General features: G+C 38.0%; 1 protein-coding gene across 1 annotated transcript in view; it reads left to right on the top strand.

Moving 5' to 3' along the window:
• The window catches only part of LOC133198222 (receptor-type tyrosine-protein phosphatase mu-like), a 75,895-nt gene extending 71,663 nt beyond the window's left edge, over nucleotides 1–4,232 (top strand). The window contains exons 25-27 of the mRNA XM_061334347.1: nucleotides 2,189–2,337; nucleotides 2,768–2,903; nucleotides 4,081–4,232. Of these exons, the coding sequence (XP_061190331.1) occupies nucleotides 2,189–2,337; nucleotides 2,768–2,903; nucleotides 4,081–4,170 (375 nt within the window). The 3' untranslated portion in view covers nucleotides 4,171–4,232. The remainder of the gene's footprint in view (nucleotides 1–2,188; nucleotides 2,338–2,767; nucleotides 2,904–4,080) is intronic.
• Nucleotides 4,233–20,653: the final 16,421 nt, after the last annotated feature.

A 20,653-nucleotide genomic window follows, 5' to 3' on the forward strand; every position in this document is an offset into this window, starting at 1 on the left:
TTCCAAAATTGTGAAATTCGTGGCCCCTGGATCAGAGGTTCTGGTGTTAGGGCGGGGCTCTATTGATAATAAAGTGAAAATGTTTTAATTCTTTAAAAATCTTTTTCTCTGCACCTGGGTATTATTTAAACAAACTAAGTACATTGTTATGTTAAGCAAGGATACCTTTTCCAAAATTGTGAAATTCATGGCCCTGGGGACAGGAGTTCTGGTGCTAGGGCGGGGCTATATAGATCCTATAGTGTAGGTGAATTATTTCTTTGAAAATCTTCTTCTCTGCCCCTGGGTATTGTTTAAACAGATTAAGTACATTGTTATGGTATGCAAGGATGCCTCTTCCAAAATTGTGAATTTTATGACCCCAGGTTTGAGGGTTCTGGTGAGAGGGGGGGTGAGGGGGCTTCTATTGATTATAAAGTGAAAAATTAAAATTTCTTTGAAAATATTCTTTTCTGCTTCTGGTTAAAAAAGCAAAGAAGCTAAGTGTATAGTTATGATGAGCAGGAGTGCTTCTTTCAGAGTAGTGAATTTCATGACCCCTGGGTCAGATGTGCTGGTGTGAGGGTGGGGCTCTTGATAATATAGCGAAAATGCATTAATTCTATTAAATAATCCTGTTTGCTCCTTAGTGTTAAGCAGATAAACAAAGTGATTAGTTATGATGAGCACTTATGGTCCCAGGGTCAGAAGCTCTGGTGTTTTTTGTTTTTTTTTTTTGAGGGGGGGGGGTCTATTGATAATATAGTGAATCTGTAGTAAAAATGCATTATTTCTTTAAAAATCTTCTCCGCACCTGGGCATATCTGAGGCAAATAGAGTAAAAAAATTTATAAGGAAGGGAATTTTTACCAGATTTTTGAACATCTGGACCATTTGGTCAAGTGTTCTGGTCCTGGCCAGGGCTCTATTAGTTTGTATTCTACTGAGAGGAGTTATTCCCCTTTGCCATTTACTTTTGATAATTTATCACTGTTAATAATGTACTTGAAAGGTAAATAGAATAAGAGAATTATGCAAAAACTTTTATTGTATAATACAAAAAGTACTTTCATTGTTTTAATGATCAGGTAGACTTGTAAGTAGTAGATAAATAAAAATTAGACAAAAATAACTTGTCTTATTAAATGTTCATCAAAGACCAAGAGAGGCCAATGTAAGAGATTTCAACAAGGGATTAAAATAGTACAGAAGCATTGATAATTTGTTAATATACTGTATGGTGATAGTGATAAATGGGGAACAGATTAGAACCTAATTTATGAACTGTTAATGAATATTAAGACCAATTATTTTGTTGACCATGATCACCCTATTTTTTTTTCTTTTGGGCAACAAAGCTTCACCTTTCAGTTCATTTTATACTCTATGCATAATGCAAATTATTGTAACATACTCAGGTGACCGTTAAGGCCCTTGGGCCTCTTGTTTAAGCATGGTATTAGCTTTTTCAATTAAGAAAAAAATCCAGTACAATACGTTCCTCTGAATACATGTATCTTACTGAAATGACAAGTTTGTTTGTTTTTTTAAAATAGTGCTAATGCAAACTTTGAGTACATATGTAATTTGACAGCATTAATTTATTAAATAGGCCTAGATAATTTTTTTTTCAAACACCTGTTTTGAAGTTTAATTTAAAGGATAAAAATCATCCCCTGACTTCCCTTTTTAACTACTTTTATTTTCTTAAAATTAATTCTAGACTACAATAGTGTAAACTTACAGCCCTCTGATGACATTTAGTAATTACATGTATAACTATCTCTATTTAATTTTTGTAAGAAATTAATACTTGTTTTTTTTAATATTTGCCTTTATCTTAAACACCTCTCTGCAGAAGGTAAACAAAACAACAACAAGGAGCTGCAAATTCAGAATACAAAAGGGGCGGAGCTATCATGTCACTCAGAACCTTTTTCACGCATGAGTGAACAAAGCAGTCCCAAGGACTGCTGGGACTGCTGTGTCTGCTTTCTAGAGCAGTCCCACAGCAGTCCCAGAGCAGTGCCATAGCGGTCCCAGAGCAGTCCCACAGCGGTTCCGGGGACTGCTTTCTGGGACTGCTTTGGTGTCAGGTTGGGTGTGGTTGGTACTGTACTTAGACTATATTATGGAAAATTGTAATATTACAGTTTTTCGTAATGTACTGGACTGTTCTATGCAATTTTTGCTTCATTTTGTAAACCAGGCGAATGATGAAGGATGCTCGGTGACCATTATACAGCCAAAAGATAGCTTGAAAATAACAGAAAACTCTCAGGTGACAATGCAAATGTTACATTTGGTTTCCTGTGCACTTCAAAGTGAAACCGAGGGTCCCATTACAGTAGTCAGCAGGTAATAAAGAAGATAAAGCGTTAAAATACATGAAAGTAACTGATTTAAATATAGCAGAATAACACAATATGACCTAAACAGAATTCTGATTCTTCACAAATCATTTTTTTTAAATTATTGGTTTTGTGTCCATTCTATCTTAACAAACTCATGGTTGCCTGGGCGAGGACTCGCTTGATTTGAAAGAACTATTAGCATACATTCATCTAATGGAATAACGAATTGATGCTTTTTGACATTTGCAATGGAAATTATATGACCTTCCTGGTAACTTACTTTCAGTGTCTATTTTTTAAAGGAAACACACAATTTCATCTATTTCTAAAGCAAATCTGTACCCTGCATTGATATTTGAATTTCAAATGAGATGTGTGTAATATACATGTATTTGGCAGTTGTCTATGGATATTAATGTTATTTTCATTACCAGTGATGGATCAGCCCTGTGTGGTGTATTTTGTGCTGTATATAACACACTACAACAGTTGTCTATGGACGGGGAGGTGGACATTTTCTCTGCTGTCCAACAGTTACAGATAAGACGTCCAGAACTGTGCTCTACTATGGTAATGTCTATCATAAATTCATCTCATCCATACATTTGATGCAATTAATCAATAATTATGTTCCCCAAACGAAGTTTGGGAACATATTGTTTTTACTCTGTTTCTTATTATTATTATTATTATTATTATTATTATTCTTTTTTTCTACTTTCTTCTCCGGTACTTTTTTGTCCGCGAGTGTTCTCATAGAACCACTCATCCGATTGACATGAAACCTTTTTAGGGTTAATAGGCATGTTGTGTAGGTGTTCGGAACGAAGGTCATTTTGCGCGCACATGCATGCACGTGCGCGCGCGTGCAATGAGTGAAATGACTGATATACTTGATGAAGCCGTAACTTTGATATTTCTTGATGAATTGCTTTGAAACTCAAAATATAAAGATACATTAGTATTCTAGACAAGATAACATGGTCAAATTAGCGTGAACTCACGCGCATGCACGTGCGCTCTTCTCTGATTGGCTGATACAAAAATCTCAATAATTTCCTTGTTTTTTGACAAAATACTTTGAAATTTAGAATATAAGTATATATTATAAGGTGCTACAACATGTTATATAGGAAATTTCTTGAAAACACGCGCATGCAGGTGTGCTGCAATCTGATTGGTTGAAACTTTAAATGTCTATAACTCCCTTGGTTTTCAACAAAACAGGATGAAATTTATGACATTATGACATGGATAGGCACATAGAGCTCCTACATTATAATACTATCAAAATTGAATGCAAGGACCTGCATGTGCGTATGCTGAATTCTGATTGGCTAATACTTAAAGGGTTACATCTCTCTTATTTTTCAATGAAATTCTTTAATATTTAACACAACTGTATGTATTGTGAGACACTATAAGAAAATTAAAGTGAAAAATGTAGAAAACATGTGCAAGCACATGCGCTGAAATTTGATTGGCTAATACCCATATGGCTATATCGGAGTAGTTTTCCAATGAAATACCCTTAAAAATGAAGTGTCCATCTATATTACAAAAGTATTGTCTAATTTATTGAAGCTTGTAGAAAATGGGGCATCATAAGGGATTTGGGGAGCCGTTTGGGGAACATCTGTAACGGTTCCCGTTACAATTAGCACTAGTTTTCTATGTGATATTACTTTCTGCAATAATAAATGTTTGTCACTTTCAGACCTGTTTATGATTTCTGTTGTTTTTTTAGGAGGAGTACATGATGATCTACAATGTTGTTCTGGACTACATCCACACACAAGAGGAAACATCAGAGGAAAATATTTACAGCAACCAATGATTACATTCTCTTATGAAAGTGTGTATAACATTGTGGAAAAAAAATCTGGAAGAAAGAACCTAAAATATGATTTGATTTGAAATATAAAAGTTGTCATATCTCCATCTTACATCGATAACATCTGTGTTCATAAAAGTACTAAAGTTCATAAACATAAATGTGTTTATCTGTCCTTTATAAGAATTTATTGTTTATGATTTCGTTTTAATGTTTGGTGAATCTTGTTAAGGATAGGGACAAATAAATCTCTGAGAGGGGAAATGTCAAAATGACTTTAATCTCATGTATATGTGTATTATATTACTATTTTTTAATATATGATTAATTGATATAGTTCTTGTAGTTCTATACCTTAACTGAAGTATATTATTAAGAGGAAAACTTCAGTAACTTTTCATATTGCTTACTCTTTCAACTGCGTAACAAAAACATGTAATTTTTTTGGTAATGAGAATAAATTGTAATTAATAGATGTAATTTTTTATTTTACTACATAATAAACGTAAAAAATATAATTTTACCATTCCATTGAATAAGAGTTAATATTTACATTGCAAATGTTTTCCCTTGTATAACACTATTTGAACAAGGCGTTTTTACATCTGTGTAAAACACGTTCGTCATGTGATCATAAATTGATTGTTCAGTCATAAACGATCTACGTAATTTCATAGTGACGTCATAAGTGATCGACGTGTTCCAACACGTTCAATTTATACCGTTGAGTTTTGAAAAAAAAAATAAATCACTTATGGGTTTAAAACTTTAGTACCTTACTATTTGTAATAAATCAGTCACAAATGTAAATATAAGTAATAATGTATCATACGAGTTGGCATGTGATCAAATCTACCATAAAGCCCTTCGGGCTTTACGGGATTTGATCACATGACCAACCCGTATTTACATTCCGATAAAACTTTTAAAATGATACCTTATTTCTTAAATATATTCAACATTGTTTGTTTGTTTATTGTTGTTTAACGTCCCTCTCGAGCATTTTTCACTCATATGGAGACGCCACCACTTGCCGATGGAGAGCTACAAATTTTGACCTATACTCGGCATTCAGGGCCATTGAGCAGTGAGGGATCTTTTTCGTGCCAGCACTTACTGCGACACCGGACCTCGGTTTATACGGTTACATCCGAAGGTCGGGGTCCGGAATGCCCCCCCCCCCCCTGGAATTTGCAGAGCTACTAAAGCATACACTGATGCAAATAAAAATGACTTTGCCCCCCCCCCCTCAAAAAAAAAAAAAAAGTGGACCCCACTATCACCATCACGGAGGTGAGGTTCACGTGTTGGAAATGGATTTTACGTTGTTTTTTTTTTTTTGTTTTCGTTTTTTGTTGTTTTTTTTTTATTTTTGCTCGTGAAAGAATTTTTGGGTTAGAAATTTTTTTTTGACTGAGGTGGACCCCCTTGATCCGCGCCTGATTTAAATATATTGCAATATTTTATTACAAGTATAGAATGAAAAATTAATACGCATTCATACGAAAGCAGTTTGTACCCATTTGCACTGTACAAAATATACATATGTAAATAGATCGCGAGTTCTTCTTTACCATGCCTTTACGCAGGTTTATTTTTCATTGCCAATCCGGATATGGCTTTGATGCATGCAATACGTCTTTCATTTTGACAGCAATGTAAAATGAACTGGTTCACATATTGATTAGACGAATTTGTAACCTACAACAAACGACAAGCGCCGAAATATCACCATTTTCGACGTCACACTTGGATAAATTTATTCAAGTCATTGGAATATACAGCAAAAGAATGCTATAAAATCAGTGCGTTTAACACATTCTGACATAAATATTGTTCTTTCTTCCCTGTTGAATATAAAGAAAGCACACTGTTAAGTACCTTATTCATTTTTTTAAAGTGACAGTACGGCACATCTCATCAAAAAACAGACTTAATAAAATTTTCCAATAGGATTTGGAATTTTCTTACTACTCATATATTTATGCACTTTCAGAAAATTACAAGTTTCATAATTAAATAATTTTGATTATTTCATTAAAATTAATAATTATTTATGGACCATAAATATCCACATTGCAACGTGTTCGGGGTTCCACATTCCATGCTATACACGCATGCATAGTTTTCATAAACAAAACAGCATGGTAAGAGAAGGTATCCCCGTAGGCCTGCTACACTGACAAAGTCGACCAAGAAGAAAAAAAAAAGAAACTGAAAATAGAGCTTGAAAAAGCACCTTTCCTGACTAAAATTTAGTTGTGGGATTAATATAAACATTGGATGAAGAAGAAACGGGATCTCGGCGACACTCACGCTGGGCTCGCGAAGGTTCAACTCTACAGGTTTGTTGATACATATTATCATTTCTCATATCTCCATGGCTTTCAAAGAAAAAAAATCAGTGTAAACTCAACATAAAAATGTACCTATGATATATAAAAATTGTTGCCATTTGAAGTGCAAATTTTAGTGGAACTGCGCAAAAAATATTTATTTGACGTTTTGCCGCGATAACTTGCTTTTTCCTTTCTCCGAATCTCGGACCCCAATACACAAAACGTCAACATTTGTACTTATAATTCTCTTAAATTCGTCTGAATGCAGACTAAAATGTTCACGGTTGTTAATTTTTCGGAAAGTTATTATATTTTGCTTTTGAGAATTACGTTTACCTCATATTCTATTATAATTGTGAACTCTACAGTGTAGGCACGTGCCATTTTAGAATTCACGTGGTACAAATAAACAGACCTAAGATTGCTCTAGTTTGTACGACCCGTGACTTTCCGGCAGATTCTAATTACGTTAACTTTGTATGAGGAGAGAATATTTGTTTCTCAAACTGCTGACTTCAACTATATACCTTATTACTTAATGATATATTGGGTAAATTTGAATGAAAAAAGCACGCGTTTTGCAGCTGTACTGTCGCTTTAAATCTGGTTTTGCAGTCTTTCTCAAATTAATTCATAAATAAGAAAAGATTACTTTTTCTGACTAACCTTTGACGATCACTACTCATTGGTCATTAAATCAACATATTTCCCGATATTTGATGCTAAAATCAGTAAAAACTTTCAAATGAAGAAGAGATGGAACTACATGGCATGTTTTTCTCTCTAGCAGAGGCATATAGTGTCAACATTTTATAGTCTGTCTTTTAAAGACATACTCATGAAGCAAAAAAAAAAAAACAATTTTTAAAAAATTATACGCTGAAGACATGAAATATCTTTAGTTGCAGACATACACTAAATTTAAAAAAAATCTATTCTAATGAAAATATGGAGATAATGAGGAATATTCAAGCTTAAAATTCCATTTAAATAAAACAAATCAGGAGAAGAGCAAAAACACGGACCTCTAAAACATCGGGGGTGGAATCAGGTACCATGGAGGAGTGAGCATCTCCTGTCAATTGGTCACACCCGCCGTGTGATACTCGTCATGATCGGGAAATAACGTTAAAATCCGTAAACAATTCAGTGTGAAAATAATTGGCCTAACAATTAGTATGAGAAACGCCAGTCAGCATTTGACTTAATGATGAGATTGTATTTGCTGAAAAGGTATCCACCATAGATCTTAGGAAATGACGACTTTAAACGAGACTGTTCATATTGTTTCATCAACTTGTTTGTCAATAACTTACCTCGTTTATCTAGCAATACTTCGCGGTGTAATTACATAGTTCAGAAGAATATTCCACACAAATGGATAACAAATTTTGAGCATGTATACAGTTATCATTTATAATAATTAACATTAACGTACATAAAACTCGTCTCATGAGTATATATATAAAATGAATAGTCAAAGCTATCGAGAACAAGTTTTGAGAAATGAAAACGCAGGACATGATCTGTTTATTCGATTATGAATAATATAAATGGATGGAATTTTATTGTTTTTTTTTAATATCTGTGACTTGTTTGTATATCTTATTCACGTTATTGTCAATTAATTCTCAATAAAAAAAAATGGAAAGAATTTGAGGTGGCATGTGATTACGGGTTGTGGGTAAAATTTGCTGTGGGCGATTAGATATTAAAAATCTGGTCGCCCACATGGCGAACGATTTTTTTTCCAGAACATAATTACATTTCAGTTATATATTTTTGTACTTTCAGTTTTTAAGAAAACGCTCTACTAACCTAGATTATTTGTGATTTGCGTACAAGCATATTATTCAAACACGTATATAACTAAGATCAAACATGGCGATTTATCGGAGCCGTTAAATCTCCGTTAAATCTGATGATACGCGAGCAAATGTTTGAAATTGTTCTAATAGAAATATTGTAATAATCGTCTATGGTTGTCATACACTCCATCCGACTAGTTATTCACAGTTATTCACAGATAGAATTTGAATTAACTTGTCAAATTAGCATATATATCAACGAAATCTAGCAGACTACAAAAAAAAGATGAATTTTTTAAATGTTTCCTTTTTGAGGTCACCTGAGTCACTCAGGTGACCACTGCCATCCTTTTTTGTCTGTCGTCGTGCGTCGTCCGTCGCGCATTAACATTTGAACATTTTCAACTTCTTCTCTTCAACCGCTAGACCAACTTCAACTAATTTTGGCATATAGCATCTTTGGGTGAAGGGGAACAAGAATTGTAACTTCATGGTCACTGCCCCACTGGGGCCTGAGGGGTTGGGCTTAAACCACCCAAATTAATGACTCCTGGACTCTAACCACTGCGCCACGCGGGCGATGGGGGCTCTATTGATTGCATAGCGAAAATTAATTCTGTTAAATAATATTGTCTGCTCCTTAGTGTTGAGCAGGAATACAAAGTGCATAGTTATGATGAACAAGGTTGCTTCTTACAAAAGTTTTAAAACTTGTGCTCCCAGGGTCAGAGGTTTTAGTGTTTGTCCGGGGGGGGGGGGGGGGGGTGTTCTAATAATTTTTTAGTGAAAAAGTGCTAGTTTTTTGTAATCCTTCAACTAAGTGCAGAGTTACGATGATGAGGGGTCGCCCGCGTGGCGCAGTGGTTAGAGCGTTTAAATAAGATTATTCAAATATTTTTTTTTGTTTATCAACTTAATTAAATACAATTTCATCAAAATATTTTTTGTCAGAACGGCTGATTTTGCTCTACTATGATTTTCAAGCGTTTGTTTGAAACAAAATGCTCCAACAACATGTGATCACAGAGGGTTAGTTCGTTTCATAAAACAACGGCGACGTATCAACCTTATTATCTGTCTTTAACTTATTAGAATCCTACATTCTTGAAATAGTTCAACTAATGTTGAGTGTTTCTGTAGTATTTTACAAACGTATCTTTTTAAACTTAAAGCATAGTAAGGCCCGCCTCATGAGCAGATGAGGGGCCCATCTTGTGTACACTACAATCAATTTCACTGAATTTTATTTCATTTGAGTTTTGATTTAAAAAACAGTTTATCTATGTTCCTATATTTACTACATGTATATGGGACCACAGGAGCGGTTGTAAATATGTCTGCATATTTCATCCAGATGAATATATTAATTCAAACGTTGTTTCTTAATTCCTTTTATTGATGGAATAAATTTCGTGACTAAAACATTCGTTATGGCATTTTTAGATATGGTTTGATTCAATTAAATATTGTTTTTATACGCTTTCCAAATAGTTTTGAAATCTTTAAAAGTGATTTTATGGTACAGCTTCCTGAGACGTCCATTGTATTTTTCTTTAATTATGCTCTTGAAGATTGGTTATTTCCTTGCTGTAAATCCCTTTGAGAACTGTTGGGAGGACAAATTTAATATTTGCCTGATTGAGGGTACCAAATTTTGACTTGTTCTCGGCACATATGACCATTTAGCAGCGAGGAATCTTTTTCGTGAAAGCATCTATTGCGACATTGGACCTAGGTTTTTACGGTCTCATTTGAAGGACCAGTCTCTACTTCCCGCATTGGAATTTGAACCTGTGATTTAGAATTTACCTCCTTACTTAAATTTTGCCTGTGTACAGTGTATACGTAAGCACTGGAAGCTGGTAGTAGCTAGGTTTGAAAAATATACTCGGATATCCGACCGGTGAGTATCTAAGAATCTTGTCTATTTGTAAATATTCGATTTCAATAAATTTACACTACATGGCGTGAGATATTTCACAAATTTTATTGAATAATAGCTGTGAATTAATTTACCATAAAACTTGCTTTTGAAATTGCATTTTTTTTATATTCTGTTTAAAATCTCTTTCTTTTGTACTTTTCGTATCCATAAAGGTATTTTTAAATCAATTTTAAGAATGTATTTTCAAACCTGCTGTAAGAAAAAAATTACTTGCCTACCTACCTACCCAACTTGAGATTTTAAGGTCGGGTTAGGGGAGACAAAGATATTTTTAATGATGGCCCAGTCACTGATCATTTAGATAAAACCTTAAGATTACATTCAGTTTCCATATTAAGCGGTAAAAGCTGTAAAGTACATTCGGAACACCTCGGACGAGTACAATAAATTAACTGCACCCGAAGTTCCTGGCTATTTTAAGTTATGGCGCCAAATCGTCATACATTGGACGTCATAGAAGGTTTAACTGGTATAAATACGAGCTCCGCGGGCTCTGACAGACAGACGTCTGCAGTCTCACCTACAGAAAGGTTCTGCACTGAGGCTAACTGGATAATGACGCTCGCAGAGCATGGTACTTAAGAATATAGATGGGTAATTATAATAAACCCTATCTAATACTAAATTTGTTAGCAACTTTTGACTGCTTTATTATTTGTTTCTGCATTTTACAATTTTACTCTGATACAAGTAGGGTCTGAACTCACCGTTGTTGATTACATGTACTATTGACTCAGGCACAAGAAGTGACCAAACTTGATATTTATAATTTCTGACAACGTTAGTAGCATATGCATGGTGCATTGTATTAAATTTTGCTGAGAAATTAGCATACCTTTTTGTCCCTATACAAATAGTTGTTTGCTGTACCCTTCGATATTTTATACTTCCTGGTGAAGAAATCACTGGTTCAATCTATTATCTCAGACCTTAAGATATTAGGTCTATTCATGTTTACTAAAGGACTTATTCAAGGGTGGTTTAAGAGCTAACGTTTGGTGGAAAAGGTGGTTGATTTACTTTTATTTCAGATGCAGACTGCTGAGCCAAAGAAGAGTTTTGTGTATATTTATGTGAATAAAATGTAATCAAATATAAAATTAATTACACCCTGTTGTCTTTGTTCAACTTTCAGATTAAGGAGCCCAACAATGTTACGCCGCTAAACACAGACAGCTGTAAGTCGTAACAATTGGTGTCAAAAGTGGGATAAAGTCTTCCTTTTATTCTGGTTGATGGAAAGTTTACATCAGGATCTTAAGATATTGACTTGTCTTTTTTGTTGACATCATATATAAATACATAAAATTTGTGTAGCAATAACAAAAAGTCAAAATGTTAAATAAAGACAGCCAATTTGAAGCCTCTGGGGAGAATGGGTGCAGGTCCCGCGATCTCGATGATTACATCACTTGTGATGAGACTCGGAGTATCAACGGTCAGGTACCTCTTCTCCCAAACATAAATCAGGTTATGACATGGCTGAAAATATAAATGAACTTATATCAAGAGTTGTTGAAACTATGAACAAATATCAAGAGTTGTTGAAACTATGAACAAAGAAGTCTTAAACATGAGACTAGACATAGATGAACAATTGTCAAACATAAGACGATATTCTCGTAAATTACAAGAAAAAGAAGATAAGTTAAAACAAAAGGGGACCTCCAAAGATAATGAATTCAGATATCAAATGCATGGGTGTAGGAAGTCTTTGGGTTTTCATGATCAGTCCCCTGTCATTGGGGCTGGGAAAAGCATCAGTCATATAAATATTCCTGCAAGGGAGCTAAATTACAATGAAAATATAATTACCTCCCCTTTCAATTCCAAACCTATTGTACCTATCAAGCTCCCTACATTTGATGGGTCATTAGATTTTGGAGAATATCTAGCCCAGTTTGAAAACTTGGTTGAGGTTGATTTATATGGTTAGATTTACAGGGTAAAATCACTTAACTTAGCCAGCAGTTTAGTTGGAGGGGCTCGTGCACTTTTAAGTGAACTTAGTGAAATTCAGCGAAGAGATTTTGATTCCTTAATCAAAATTCCCCAAAGGCGTTATGGTTCAGTTGAACGATATTAAATGTTCAGAGCAAAGTTGAAAACATAAACTAAGGGTGTCTGAGTTTGCACAATCTCTTACGAAATTAACTTGGCAAGCATACCCCGCTGTCGATTCCAACTTGATAAACGTTCTGTCATTAGATCACTTTATATATATGCACTTCCTGATCCGGATATTAATGACATTAATGAGGCAGAGATATTGGCGATAAGACTTGAAACCCACAAACTGGCTGATGCACAAAGGATAAAACTTGTCAGTGAAATATGTGGAGTTAACGAACAGTATTCGAGCTCAGAAGTCCATTAAAGAATACAAATTTTGGAGCAGAGCAAACACGGACCTCTAAAACATCAGAGGTGGGATCATGTGCCATGGAGGAGTGAGCATCCCCTGCCGACCGGTCACAACCGCAGTGTGCTCATTGTCATGATCGGGAAATAATGGAAAAATCCGTCGACATTTCAGTGTGTAAATAATGGCCTAACAATTAGATTGAAAAAAGTCAGTCAACATTTGACTTAATGATAGATTGTATTTGCTGACAAGGTCATTGTATCGACCATAGAACGTACGAAATGATGACTTTTAACGAGACTGCTGATATTCTTGTTTGTCTATATCTTACCTCCCTCGTTTTATAATTTATGCATACGTAGAGCATGCTCTGGCATATCGAATCATCTGAGAGATATAAACCCAGTATGTAGGTGATAAGGGAAAATTGCTGCCAAGGTAAGGGAAGTTGACGATTGAAAAGTTAAAGTCATCACGTATATCATAAAGTTTTGTTGTTAGATCACCATTAACGTCTTTTTCTAATAAAATATCCAAATACGAAACAGATGTGTCAGACTCTGTGGCACCTTTTATCTCAAGCTCACCGGGATATATCATGTCGACATAAGGATGGAAATAACCATTGTTTATTGACAATACGTCCTCAATATATCTAAATGTCGAGTTGAAGGCCACAGCAAGTGTTTTCTTCTTTTCACGTAAAAGATTTTGAACAAATTCTGCTTCATATGAATACAAAAATAGATCTGCTAATAACGGTTGGAAGACCTGGTCTCCAAAAACTACATAGCAATCAATGCCATACATCAAGATATGGATACCAATCTCTTTGCCTCAATCAAACAAGAAAATAAGGTTTTAAGAGATGATCTTCAATCCCTGACAAAAGAGATAAGATCACTCTTAAAAGATGTAATGACTGAAGACCATCTTTTTCTCGTTCAAGCAAGGTGCATCCTCTGTTCAGGAGTGTACAAAATGATCAACAGAACAATTACTTTCAGGTTCATAGACATCCATTAATGCAAACACTTTTGATACACGAAATGATTACCAAAACAGACAGTCTCAAAATAGTCGATTTCGATCCTCAAACCAGGGAAACTTCCCAGTGTCGAATTCAGGGGGCGGAAGTCGACTAAGGGCAGGGATAGTCCCCAGTCATTACTAAATAAAGCCATAACAAGAGGACCTCTTCATACAGGAAGGAACGAATTTATTAAAGAGAGTCCTCAAAAGACAGTTAATATAACTGAGAATGACAATTTAATGAATAATAAATCGGAAATCGATGTTGAGAAAACTGCAAAGTCAGAAAATTTACTCAAAAATGAGAATGTAGGAGACATAAAGGGTTGTGGTGAAGGAATGTTTATGGTATGCAAAATTGAGAACATACAGACTACAATGCTGGTCGACACAGGAGCTAGTGTAACAATTATTAGCTCCAATCTTGCAGAAAGGGAAAATTAAATATGAATCCTTCCTTTGTCTATTCGACATGCTAGTGGGGAGAAACATTCTGTTCTAGGGGAATGCCCATTGAAAATATCTGTGGGAGATTTTATTGTCAATCATAATGTGTTAGTGGCTTATATCCAAAACAAATGCATCTTAGGTTTAGATTCCATGAAAAACCAAAACTGTGATGTATTATTGAACAAAATGAAGCTTAGAATAAAGGAAACGGACGTTTCTTGCTTTACACATGAAATTTTGAATATGCAAAGCTGCAAGGTACTTTTAGCAGAAACTATAGAGACCCCCCTCGCAGTGAATTTATTGCCCCGGCTAAGGTAGATAACCCTTTGATTAATGACAAAGTCACTTTGTTAGAGCCTGTGGCAAAACGTTAAACAGTCATGGTATATTAGTTCCAAAGATTTTGGAAAAAGTTGAATCTGATGAAGTACCTGTTCGTTATATGAATTTAAGTGATAAGAATGTCAAAATTTTTAAAGGGACAGTTGTGGCTAACTTAGAAGATACTATTGGGATCATTGAAAATACTCCTCAATCTATAAATGTTTTGACCAAACAAGAAATTGAAACAAATGAACATTTTCCTGAACATTTGAAGTCAGAAATCTTACTAAATAGATTTAGAATGCGGATACTGGCAAGTCGAAATGGCTCCAGAAGATATTCCTAAAACAGCATTTTCAATACTCGTGGCGGGCACTAGCAATTTCGTAAAATGCCTTTTGACTTGTGCAATGCCGGTTTAACTTTTGAGAGGCTCATGGGAAAAAAGTTTTATCTATTTTGTTATGGAAAATCTGTTTAGTATAGTATACTTTGACGTAATTACAGTCCTCTCAAAAAGTTTTGGTGAACATTTAAACAATTTGCGACAAGTCTACACATTTGCATGAGGCAAACAAAGATAAATACTAAAAAGTGTACTCTTTTACAAAACGAGGTCTCAATCTTAGGACATATAGTTGGGGAAAATGGTATTTCTACTGATCCTTCAAAAATTGAATGGTAAAGAATTGGCCCATCCCATCCAATGTTAAACAAGCAAGAAGTTTTCTTGGATTGTGTTCCTACTATCGGAAATTTGAATATAAACTTTCTGATTTAGCTAGGCCCTTACACAAATTGACAGAGTTAAACCATAAATTTGTTTGGGATGAAAACTGTCAGAATTTTTGCGACAAGCTAAAGCGTGCTCTAACGAGTTCACCAAAATTATCTTACCCAGATGTTAATGGCACATTTATCTCAGTATAGCGTTTCTCTACTACACTACTTTTAATACCCAAGTACGGTGATGGCGGAACAGAAAAAACACTATGGTAAAATTAATCCGCGATTTATTGGTGCCCGCTATATACTATATATAAATGTACAAATACAGTAATGACGAAGCTGACAGAGACTTGTCCGTACTCTGCAACAGATAACAGAAAAGGAGAGCGAGGATGGTACACGTCACAGCAGGTGCGTGTCGTGTACCACGTGGTAGGAGGTAGCAGGGCAATCCGTGCCCAGCACCTCCGAGACCACTACACTCCTCCCCATTTTAAAAAAGGGCGTCCAAGCCCGCTCCAATGGGACAAATTATAATGGACATAAAATATTACAATTAAATCCTAGCAGGCAGGGCATTACACATGGAAAAGCAATTATACATAATCAATTACACATTAATGTCCATAATAAAACTATGAAATTAATAAAAAAAATTAACAGTTAATAATCACAGTTCACAGGATACATCACGTCAGTCTGGTCCTGGGCATCCCTCTTCCGAGTCCGCTCGGGTCCACCACTGGGTCCATCGTTGTGTCCCTCATCAGGTGGTCCTCCGGTGACATCTTCGGTCGGCACTTCCGGATCCGGACATCCGAGCCCAGGACAAACATGATATCTAGCATGATATCACGTCCGCGACTCCGTCGCGAACGACCTATCCTGGAACTGGCTCCAATACATCTTCCCTGGAACATCGGGGTAAATAAATCTCAAGAACATCACGTTAAGTGAATCTATTATAACATCAGGACAATAACCCTTTATAATTAAAAAGATCTGCTTCCTCAGCAGTAAGATCAAACATATATACAATCACGCTAGCAAACAGCTTCACATGTTTCCGCACCCTTGCGGGATTCTAACCTAGGGATTGCCAACACTGACAGGACTGCATTCGGGGCAAGTATATTGAGGTACTGATTTATCATAATCCCCACTTATACCCAAGAACAGTCCCGGCAACTGTCGCACTGGACCATCAAACCTTTAGGGTTAGATTAGAGGCACACACAATATTGTTTCGAATTAGTCTTCTTAGTAGCTTTAGGTTTCTTGGGCGTACTGGGCCTATTTGGTTGGTTTGAAATTTCCCTTACCCGTTTCAGGGTACCCAGATATGGACCTACTTGTTCCGCTGGCTGCGGGTCTACTCTAGTTTTTTCCTTACTCCCTGGGTCCCCAGGACCTACCCTTGAACCTGTGGCCCCCAGCGGCTTAGCTACATCACTCGTAGGAGAACTCGGTCTCGGTCTGCGGATTCTCCAGATAACCTACTTTTATATACTAGCCATTTCGGGAGTTGTCTAGACTCGCATATTTTTAACTTGTCATGTTGCATGACCTTGACTTCTCTCCGAGACTTGACAACAAATACTGTGACGGATTTGGCTTCGGTAATGATACATGGACCCTTCCAGATAGACTCGACATTCTTTCCCGCATTGCGGCGCCAATACACCAAATCTCCGACCTTGAACTTGTGGGTACGGATCTTCATGTCGTGCGACCTTTTCATTGCCTTTTGCGCGACCTTCGGTTTCTTGCGCGCAATGTCATGCACGCACTGCACGTTCTGTTCCAGATCAAGTACATACCTGTCAACTTCACCCTCCTCCCCATTTTGAAAAGACTCCGAAGGGAATGGGAAAAACATCAAGGTTGCTGGTATGTCAACTTCTCTACCCAGCATTAGACGATTTGGAGTATATCCGGTGTGGCGATTCACCGCCGACCGCAATGCCCCAGCCAGTGGACCCAAAAACATATCCCATGTCTTAGGCTGACCATCAATGTAGCAAGCAACGGACCGCGTCCATTAAGGTGCGGTTGTACCGTTCTACTTGGCCATTCCCAGAAGGTCTGTATAGCGTGGTCCGGGCCTTATGAATACCTAACATTGTACAGATTTTACAGAAAAGCTCACTTTCAAAATTACGGCCCTGATCTGTAAAAATTTTATAAGGATAGCCAAATCGCGAAAAGAAATCATTTATGGCTGACCTGGCCGTGACCTCCGCTCTTTGAGACGGGAGCGGAATGCACTCAACCCACTTGGTAAAGTTATCTACCATCATGAGTATATACTCATTTCCGCTATCTGTTCGGGGTAGCGGCCTAAGAAATTCTAAGTGCACTCTCTCCATGAGGCTTCCGGCCTGGTAGCTTTTCATTTCCGATTTATTCGGCAAAGAACCCTTCTTATTCCGGGCACAAATGTCGCATGTCCTGACATATAACTTAATGTCCTTGACCATCCACCACCAATAGAACTGTTGTTTAAATCTCTCTTTAGTTCTTTGTATACCCTGGTGACCGGACGACGGAATGTCATGACAAAAGTGCATGACCTCGGATCTAAGACTCCTCGGTTCCCTCCAAATAACACCTGTCTCGTCCAGTGTAAAGCAGTCTCTTTTTAGAAGATAACATTTCTCTTCTGGACTACAGATAATCATATCACTTTCGGTAGGTAAACTCCCTGACTCTAAGTACTGTCTGAGGTAAAACATGGCCTCACCTGATTTCTGCTTATGAGCCATCTCTGCAGGACTATATGAGCATAGGGAAATTCCCGCAGTGTCACCCTGAGATACCCGACAAACTTGAGGCTTCACTTCCTCAATCTCGGGACATAAACTCGATACCCCATTGACAGCGATTTCAAAACTCGGAAGTTCAAGGGCACCTGCTGTCAACGGAACCTCTTCCAAAGTACTCGTCACATTGGCCTGACGGAGAGTAGGATCTAACATCTCATAATTACCCCCCTCAGCGGACTGATTCTCTGCTCTAACAGGCGATTCCTCAAAGAGGTGGGATAGTGGAATTACATCGTCAATTTCGGTATTAAAGTCATGCCACCGCTCATGTGCTCGGCGGCAGTACCTGCATCCGCCACATGGCAAATCTTCGACTCTGATTTTAGTAGAGTAACTCTGACACGTGTCTGGTACGTCTCTAGACAGCGCATCGGTGTTCACATGCTTCTTGCCTGGGCGATGGACTATCCGCATATTGTACTGGCTCAGCTCTTCTAACCAGCGGCAATCTGGTTCTACGGATGCTTAAAGTTCATTAGCCAGATCAGGCTATGGTGGTCTGTCCGGACTGTGAACTCCCCGCCCAGCAGGTAATGGCAGAATTGTCTGGTAAACTTGATTTAGATTACCGCCAGTAACTCCTTTCTAGTAGTGAAATACCTGCGTTGTTCAGATGACAGCACGGCGCTGCCATACCCAACTGTTCACTCTCTTCCATTCTTGACTTGGGTAAGTTCCCCGCCTACAGCATGATCCGAGGCGTCAGTATCCAGAATAAAGCGACCTGTACTGTTCGGAATAGCAAGTACTGTGGGTTTGGTCATTAATTGGATGAGTTCCTCGAAGGCACTTTGTTGTTAGCCCCCACCGGAACCCACTCTTCCCGGTAACCACGTACAGTGGAGCCGCAATTCTGGAGAACTGGGGAATGAAACTACGGTGATAGTTTGCGAAGCCTAAGAAACGCTAAATGCCCTTCACGTCGCAAGGAACAGGCCAGACAGGTACTGCCTCAATGTACTGATCCCCCATCTCGACTCCGTGCTCGCTCACGGTTCTACCAAGGAACTCAACTTTAGATTTAAATAACTCGCATTTCCGAGGCTTAAACTTAAGCATATGCCCGGAATCGCTCAAACACTTGTCTCAGGCTATGAAGGTGAGCATGTACTGATACCCCCAGCACTAATACATCATCGAGAAAAGCTAATGCAATTTTCCAGTCAAGTCTGTGCAATACCAGATTGATGGCCCTAGCGAAGGTCGCAGGGGCATTGTACAGACCGAACCTCATTCTTGTCAATTCGAATATTCCGTATTTGGTAATAAAGGCAGTTTGGAAAACCAGCGGTTTCCCGCTAGCGTGTCCATGCACTCTTCGATGAGCGGTAGAGGGTACCTGTCCTTGACTGTCACCTTATTCAGGGCTCTAGTCCACGCATCAGCGGACACTACCATCCTTCTTCCTGACTAGGACCGGGGCAGACGCCCAGTCTGAAGATGGCTGGATTACTCCGGCCTCTAACATTTTTGTCTAGATGACCCTCTTCCTCCCCCTGGAACACAGTAGGAGTGCGGCGCATCCTCTGTTTAAGGGGGAATTGCATCGCCAGTATCTATCCGATGCTCTATCTCGGAAAAAATTCCGAGGTCAAGGTCATCTACAGCAAAGACATCAGCAAATTCTTTAACTAGCTCCACAGCCTGAGACTTCACCTCCACAGGCGCACTCTTTCCTAACTGACCAAGGAGTGGGGCTATATGTTTATAACTGGACTCCCCCTCTGCTGACATGCGGCGCACTGTGGGATCGGTACTCTTAACAGACATAGCAGGGGCAGCTTCCCCTACTTTAGTACCAGTTTTGATTATAAGACGTCTGTCAGTAAGGTTTAGTATACACAGTTTGGCCTTATTTCCTGGGGCATTATATGTCCGCGAAGCTACTATACCAGGCGGAAATATGCTGGCTGGTTCCAGCTTAAACTCTGGCATATCGGAACTAAGGGTGCACTCGATAACTTGGGCAGTGTGCGGAGGGACCCGCACTCTGCGGACTGAAACCGCATCGAGTACTGGCACTGTCTCATCAGCACTCAGGGCGAAAATAGTGTCAATGCCCTTGGCCCTTAATGTACCGGCTTCACAGGAAACTTCTCCACCATGTGCACGCAGGAAATCTATTCCCAGAAGCATTTCGTCTTGTAAGGGGCCAACATAAATCGGGTGAGCAAAATCATAATCCCCGATGCGAAGATTTAAATTTCCGAGGTACTAGGCGGTCATACCAGCCCCCTCGCCTCACATTAGTGTCCCTAACAATCTCGGGCTGCGGCCTCAATGAGTTGTACACCTTCCCCGAGATTATCGTGATGTCAGCTGCAGTATCAATAGTTGCCTTTATTTGCTGGCCTTCTATCTGTATAGGGACGCACCTAAGCCTATACTTTGACTACCTGACCTTATAAAGGGAATAACATAAGTAGCCTTGACATTTGGAGTATCAGAAAAGATCACCCTATAAGCACTAGACGAACGCTCCCTAGCCCTAGTCTCGGCAGACTTTTTTCAGACACGAGCACAGGGACTCTGGGTTGCTCCTACGCGGACAATTCCGCCGTATGTGTCCCGGTTCTTTGCATTCATAACAAAACTACTGTCCCTGAACTCCTTGACTCGCTGATTTCCCCCTCATAGGTCTACGGCCCCTACTACTCTCCCTAGAG

The sequence above is a fragment of the Saccostrea echinata genome, unplaced genomic scaffold, assembly GCF_033153115.1.
Source record: "Saccostrea echinata isolate AGI-Se365-2 ecotype Australia unplaced genomic scaffold, CSIRO_AGI_Sech_v1 ptg000033l, whole genome shotgun sequence".
Lineage (NCBI taxonomy): Eukaryota > Metazoa > Mollusca > Bivalvia > Ostreida > Ostreidae > Saccostrea > Saccostrea echinata.